This window comes from Spea bombifrons, chromosome 12 (genome assembly GCF_027358695.1).
Source record: "Spea bombifrons isolate aSpeBom1 chromosome 12, aSpeBom1.2.pri, whole genome shotgun sequence".
Classification (NCBI taxonomy): Eukaryota; Metazoa; Chordata; class Amphibia; order Anura; family Pelobatidae; genus Spea; species Spea bombifrons.
This window is the reverse complement of record NC_071098.1, coordinates 11,057,284-11,064,725: the sequence shown is the minus strand read 5'-3', so window position 1 is coordinate 11,064,725 and position 7,442 is coordinate 11,057,284. Positions and strand designations below refer to the sequence as shown.

General features: G+C 38.3%; 1 protein-coding gene across 1 annotated transcript; it reads left to right on the top strand.

The window, feature by feature from the left end:
* The first annotated feature begins 988 nt into the window (after window positions 1-988).
* Window positions 989-7,231, top strand: RNF223 (ring finger protein 223). Its single transcript, XM_053452445.1, has 2 exons — window positions 989-1,146; window positions 6,573-7,231. The coding sequence occupies exon 2, from the start codon at window positions 6,581-6,583 to the stop codon at window positions 7,229-7,231; it is 651 nt and encodes a 216-aa protein (XP_053308420.1). The 5' UTR covers window positions 989-1,146; window positions 6,573-6,580.
* Window positions 7,232-7,442: the final 211 nt, after the last annotated feature.

Genomic DNA, 7,442 nt, shown 5'->3' with positions numbered 1-7,442 from the left:
GTTCATTCTCTGAATCTGCTCATGTCTGGTAATGATTGTATATATATATATATATATTATAATATGAATATATTAAATATCAAATTAACAAAGTTCCTAAAGCTTCCTAATAATTGATATAAAATGCATTTATGTGTATGTGACAGTATATATATATATATATATATATATATGATACCCCTGTGTGTGTAATCTCATTCTCTTCATAGTGTGTCCCTGAATGGCAGAAATAAAATGTGGTCACCCTACTCCCAAGAAGTGGTGCAGCGCAACATTAACACTCAGTGAGATTATTTTTAGATCTCCTAAACTCACCTACAGTTCACCTATTAGCAACCAACCCCACTACTATTTTTTTCCTACACATGCCATACGTTTACTATCTTCTGTCTGGTCTGAATATGTTGTTCAATGAATGATGATGAATTTCGCTATTTTGGATCAAAGCACATCGTTAGACCTATTCCTAGTACCGTTGAATGCCCAAGTCCTTCCTAGAAGTAATACTTTCATCTTGCCAAATGTTGTCAATGTGACACAAGAGCTGTGGCTGATGTCATAGAAACTGAAAAGCCTTCGTAAAAGTTTCTGCATGTTTTTATGTTGTTTTCAAAGGAAAATATTTAATTGCTAATGTTCCGTTGCGTAACGTAATAGAAAGTGCAATTAATCTTTTAAAGCACCTTTAAAGACATAACATTACCTGTAAAGGATAGAATTATATATTAATATAAATTCATTTCATATTTTAATCTAAATATGATTATATTATAATTATATATACTATTACTGCATTCCAGTCACTGCTAAGGTATTCTCCGTTCCAAGTATCCAGCTCTTAATGCTCGGTATGAATAAGGGAACTACCTGAAATGAGAAAGCAGAAACTTTACAAGTTCAAAACCCATCCCCTCCATGACTCACCTGTGACAATGAAGCTATATAAGGATCTGACTGAGCAGGAACAAGCACTTTTGCATGCGGTGTGACCTGCAAGGTGTGTAGAGGACATCTGTAATGAATGACAGCGTGCATGCGCAAGTGAGTGGCAAGAAGCAGCATCTGCATTAATACTGGTGACAATAAAAACATACCAGCACCGAAACCCTGAAATTCATATAATTCAAAACCTCTGGAAAACCACTGGTAAGTTTAGGCAAATCGCAACGCTTTGCAAATATTTTATTGTTTTTATGTTTACTGAAGAGAAGCTGGCAGTCATAGCGTTAACAAAACTGTTAAGTTTACACTATATGAAATAAGCTTCAATTTGGCAATAAAATCCACTCTATGATGAATCGGTTACATGTAATACATAGAGTTATGTTCCCCATAGAATATTCTCTGCGAGTATAGTAACTTATTTAACTTATTTAACTTTTAGCAGTAGTTTACACGGCTTAAAATAAATAAAATGATAAAGTTTCATTTATATATTTCCGCTATTAATCTGTATGGGGAATAAGTATATATGAGTCACAGAACGCACAGATGTTAATCTACCTTGTATTGGAAAGAGGACTTTAATTTAGGAGGGTAATTAATAATTTTCTACTGTTAGGGTTTTGTATCTATGAGTTCATTTAGAATGTTTTGTTGTTTTTTATATACTTGCTTTTTTTGCTGTACTGAATGTTGTTGCTAAGCTGATATTCTTCAGGCTCGTGGGTTTCTTTGTTGCTATCTCTCAGTTACCAGATGAGTGCCTTCATATCGGTTCGCTTACCCTAATTCCAGGGTGTGTTTCCTTTTTGTTTTAAGTGGTACCCAATGAATTTGTGGATGGGACGGAAACATCATAAGCTTAGTGTAATACCCTGTGTAAAGCGATGTAACCCACAATCTACCCCAATCAATGGGTTAATCACACTGACACACGTAGATGGACACACACCTATTCGACCGCATGTGTTCAGACAAGGGGAGTCTTAGAATCTGTTGGGAATTTGAGGACTATAATAATGAAACTTGTTCTAAGTCAGACTTGTTTTCCCGGTACTAGTTTTAAAAGTGGTGAATAGAGACGCACCATTGGCTATTTAAAAGTTGACACTTATGATGTTGCATGGTGATCAAATACTGGCTGTTATTAGTCTGATCATCGTCAGATGTCTACAGATGTTCTACGTTTATTGTTGCATTGTTGTGGGTTTGTTGGGCCAGATATAGAGTATATGCGGTCATTTCTAGTCGTTTTCTTGAGAATGTTCTATGATGGCACATGGTATTTCTAGTTTCCCCGGAACGCTCGTCAGTCTCGTTGTTGTACAGATGGCACGCTGTATTTTACCTGAGGCGTGTGCACTTTTAGCAGGGGAGTGGTTGTAAGATCTGCACAGAAAATAGTAACACTAAGCACCTGCGTGCCTGAGAACTGGAACAAAGCTACTGCACTCGGCCGGCCCTTGTTCTACATGGATGGCTGACGAGTGGTTAAGTGAACCAAAACTAGTGGAACCGTACTAAATATTCATTGATTATGCGTACATACAGCTCATACAATAGCATCTACTCTTTTATACACTAGAGGTGAACTAGGTTTCTTAATCATAGAAATAAAATAATTACTTATTAATTATAATTAATTATAAACATTTTCTTTCTTTGTTGAATATACTTGGTCATAATATATATATATTTATATATTTATTTATTTATTTATATATGTATATTTATTTATATATGTATATTTATTTATATATTTATTTATATATTTATTTATTTATATATTTATATTTATTTATATATTTATTTATTTATTTATATATATATATATATATATTTGTGTGTGTATTAATTTTGTCTTGTTATACATCTTTATAAGAAGGGAGTTATTCCCGTATGGGAGGACAAGTGCACAACCTTCTTTTGCTGAAACAGTTAACGCAAAATGTTCTTCCAAAATGCAAATACGCGTTGCCTCCATTGAGCACATTATTTTTATGAAGAATTAGGTTTTAATAATTATCCTGCCTTTTAGTGCCAGAGGAATTAGCAACGCTTTGCTGGGACTATTTCCTAAACCTATTAGTGTGTCTGTCCACCCAGTAACATCATCATCATCCGGCGTGTCCACCTGAAGCTTGTGTGGTTAGGATAATGGATGTGAGGTGGCTCAGTGGCCTCAAAGTCTCTGCATGGCTAATTATTAATGCCGGCTACAACTGTGTCCCAGCTTAACAAACTGACTCGAAAACACAAAAAAAACCTTCTCGTATACTGTGTTAGATAAAAACACAACCAGTTCTCGACAGGATAACTGGAAATGTTATGGTTTGCTACAAATGGGGAAAAATTTCGAGATTTAGAGATTCAATTACTACAAGATACATCAGCTTTAATAGCAACGAGGCTAATCTCTGCCAGTGTCCTGTTATCTTATTTATGTGATATATATTACATATTACATGTCCTTTACATGTTACAGATTCCAAGTTTTGTTTGGCATCGCTTCCCCCACACCTGGTCTGAAGAGCTTATAGTCTATTTCGGGCAAACTAATATATACCGCTTTTTATGAATGAACCTTCCATAGCCAGGTAGACTAAAGCCCCTAGACTTTTGATCAGTTTCCTGACTTAATTTATGGATTACGGCCAACAAGTAGTTCCTCTTTTTTATACTAAGATCAGAAAAATGATGTGGTGGTTTTAAGCACCTTCACAATTATTAACGTTGCAAAATGATGGCAGAACCATCCCAGATATGTGGAATTCACTTTAGCCATTTATTTTACCTGCAGAAAAAAGTGGAATTCCAGTTTTAAACAAGAACACCTTTTGTATCATCACGTCTGTCAGGTAGGGAACAACACAAGCCTCTCAGCAGAGTATGAGGTCAGCGTCTGGGGCTATAAACATTGGCCCTTCCGCTCTGTCTGATAAAGCTGCGCTGAGAGGATTCAAAAATAAAATAGAATCAGAAAAGCAGGGAAGACGGAGGTGCATTGAGCTAAAGAAAATATACCAGGTTAAAGGGGCACTCCTGTATCCGATGCACGATCCTCAACAAAGAATATATTATAGTACTTTGTGAGTGCTTTAACATGCATTCATTAAACCTGCACCAGAGCTGCAGTGCAATGCCTCCTCTTTAGTCTGACTTTTCAAGTCAATGGTAGTGCGCTTAGGGATCTTATTAGAGCCCCTCCTGGAAGCCTTTCCAAGTTATCGCTGGAGCCGACTGGTGGGCTGTATCACGTGGCGTAACATGCGCCGTACAGGTGAACACCACGAAAATGTAAAGGGGCCACTCAGCACTTATATGCATTAAAGGGCATACGATAGATGTTATGTTCCTTACATTTAGAACAACAAGATGACAAATCATTGAAACCCACACTCAAAAGATTATATTAAGGAGCAGCAAGTATTAAATGATACAATAATGAAATCATTTCAACATGCAACGCATGCAACACAAATCAGTAAAGCCATCACATGAAATGTTTTCCAATTATTATTTTAAATGCTTCCAATCTTTCGGGATCTTGCGTTACGACATTCTTTGGCAGTCGTCTAGCTCAGTGTACCAGGAAACCTGAAACTGGAACATTTTTTTAATATGGAGATAAATGCTTTCCGAAGGACCGTGCCTTGTGGTCTTTTAATGATGCAAATCCGAGGCAGACTTCTATCGTCTCAGAGGTAGAGAAATGATTCTGGTACATATTCAAATGGTGAGCGCTAGAAATATTCAAATCGGGAACCTGTTCTCACAACCATCTACTCATATCGCTCTCCTATTTCTTCTTTATATGTTTTCTTCCCTAGCGGCTAGGCAAGGGTAGTGCAGAAAGGAACAGCCACACTCCTTCTGTGGACTGGGGTACAACCAGTGGATACACCAGTAGTCTCTAACCTCGAGTGTAGGGTGTATTCCAATGAGCCCTTGATCATACCATACCATGGTTTATTACGCATCTATAACCTTTTTTTTATTCTTACATACATTCCCTGTAAGTGCTGGACACGTGTTCGCTCATGTCCCGTGTGTACTATAGCCTCATGCGTGTTAAGGAGCACATGCACATCTCTTAACAGTCACAGGGAAAGGTAATTCCTCCGACTCCAGACTGTTGCCATAAGTTGACCCTGCAGAAATCAACACTCGATCCACCTTATGGTTCCGATTTTTTTTGTAAAATAACTGAAAGAGGAAAAAAATTATACAATAAACCATGAACATGTGAAGGGTAATATAAATATATACATTAATGCCATTAATAATTATAATGTGCAGATGCATATACAGTGTTTTTTTAGCTGTAATAATGGGTTCATTCACGTAAGAAAGAGAATACAGTGGAGTTGTGGTTACATTATACAGGGCCAGCTAAGTTCTTCCAGGAGCAGAAGCTCATCAGGGTTGGACCTTCATGATGTATAGTTGGAATCACATCTCTCCTGCCAGCTCTCCCTTTAGTAAATAGGCCCCACGGTTGTGTTCAGAGCTGACGTAACATGATTTTAACATGTTGGCCGCAGGGTAACTGCTGCCTCTTAGTGGCTGTAGCTCAGCCTTGTCAGTTCAGTTGTCAGTGTCTGCAGTTGGGTTCAGGGAAGGTGTATGATCTCTCTTTTATCACATTAAGCAGAACAAGGAAATAGCCTTTGGGGAAAATACCAGGCGAGCAATGCTGTTATTAGGAATCATGACAGTGCAATCTGTGTGTGGGTGTGTAACGATGACATCATACGACAGACCTTCCAAAAATCCACAGGCGGAAGTCCCCTTACGTATGGCTCATATAAGTGCTGTCACCTAAAGGACAGTTTAAATGTGACTTTTATGTTGACATCCAGCATTCATATGTGCTACAGGGGAAGAGGTCTAATTACATTTGTTTTTTAAAAAAAAAAAAGAGGTAAGAGCCAGGGAACAGCTGGATTTATAAGGTTACAGGCTATTCTGCAAACGATGGAATACGGTTTACTTATCATGGTTTTAGGCAACGTATCCACATGGAGGCATTAATGGGGGCGATCAGATTGTTGCATGGGTTTGATTTCTAAATATAAAGAAGAAAATTTGAACCATAACAGTATATATAAGTAGAATTACCAGCCTTATATGTATGTTGTGGATGGTATGCTCTCACATTATATACCTGAGATGCATCTCTTTGTTACATTTTTCTGGGTCATCGGCAGATTCTGGAAAATGTTGCAATGCTATTTATTATACATTCTTTCCTGTTTTTCTCCCCGTTATGGATGCTGCCTCCCCTGGTTACAGGTCTTTGATTAATGTACTAAAGTGCTGTCATTCTACACTACTGTAGCTACGGCCGCCTACTGGTCTGATGATGTAACTACAGAGGGGAAGTTTCTGTAAGTTTGGGTGACTGTTGTACAAATTTCTATTATCGCACATTCCGGCCTTTTTTTTTAAAGTTTGACACTATATAATTTCTCATCTTCAATAAGAACGATCTTTAAGTTATTCTTTATTGTCATCATTAAAATAACCTTTGTAAATGCATCAAAGGTAACCAGATCACATTAGTATTGTTTATATGAATATACGTTGTATTTGAATATTGTATTGACCACATTCTCTTCCTCTTACAGGTGTTACTATGGACGCACCCACAGAAATCTGGCATACACAGGTAGAAGTAGAGGAAGAGGCAGATTCCACACTGGAATGTTCCATCTGCTTCACCAGATATGACAACATTTTCAAAACCCCAAAGGTCTTACAGTGTTCACACACGTTCTGCTTGGAGTGTGTGGCAAGACTGGTGGCTGCCCTCCCACCCGAAAGCCAAACAGACAAAGTCTTATGCCCTTTTTGCCGTCAACCCACCCCGATACCACAGGAGGGGGCCCCAGCTCTGCAAACCAGCCAAGAACTTTTAGCCAACCTACCAGCCCACCTACAACATGAAGAGGCTGTTTGGATTGAAGGCAACAAACTCTGTTACAAACATCACCCAGACTCAAACTCAGACTCCAGCCAGAGTGACTTGTGCATCTGTGTGGACATTGGGTTGAGCAAAAAGGACACTCCTTCGGTGGAGAGGCGGCAGACGGGACTGAGGGGCTTTTGCTGTGGCTGCAGCGATTGGAAGAGACTTCTCCTCATTGTCTTCATGATAATAGTTTTGTTCTGCATCCTCCTTTGGCCAGTTCAATGTATCCTTAAGACGGGGAATCTAAGATGTACCAATGACTTTGTGCCCAATAAGCAACCTAGTCCTACATTCCCTGTGACCAATGGAAAATAAACATACGACCAAAATGTCATAAGGACAAAGCTAATCGCTCAAAGATCGACCCATAACACTGGTGACATTCTAAGCAATATGGAGTATTAAGGCCACCCAAATTGCAGCCAAGGTGGCACAGATTGGCCTACCAGTATTTAACGTGGATATGAGAATGGTCTGGTTGTTGCTTTATGTTCCACGAACAATGATTCTGTGAAAGCATTTATAC

What these genes read in the sequence shown, in the direction of transcription:
- RNF223 (XM_053452445.1), top strand. Translation starts at nt 6,581, where the DNA reads ATGGACGCACCCACAGAAATCTGGCATACACAGGTAGAAGTAGAGGAA.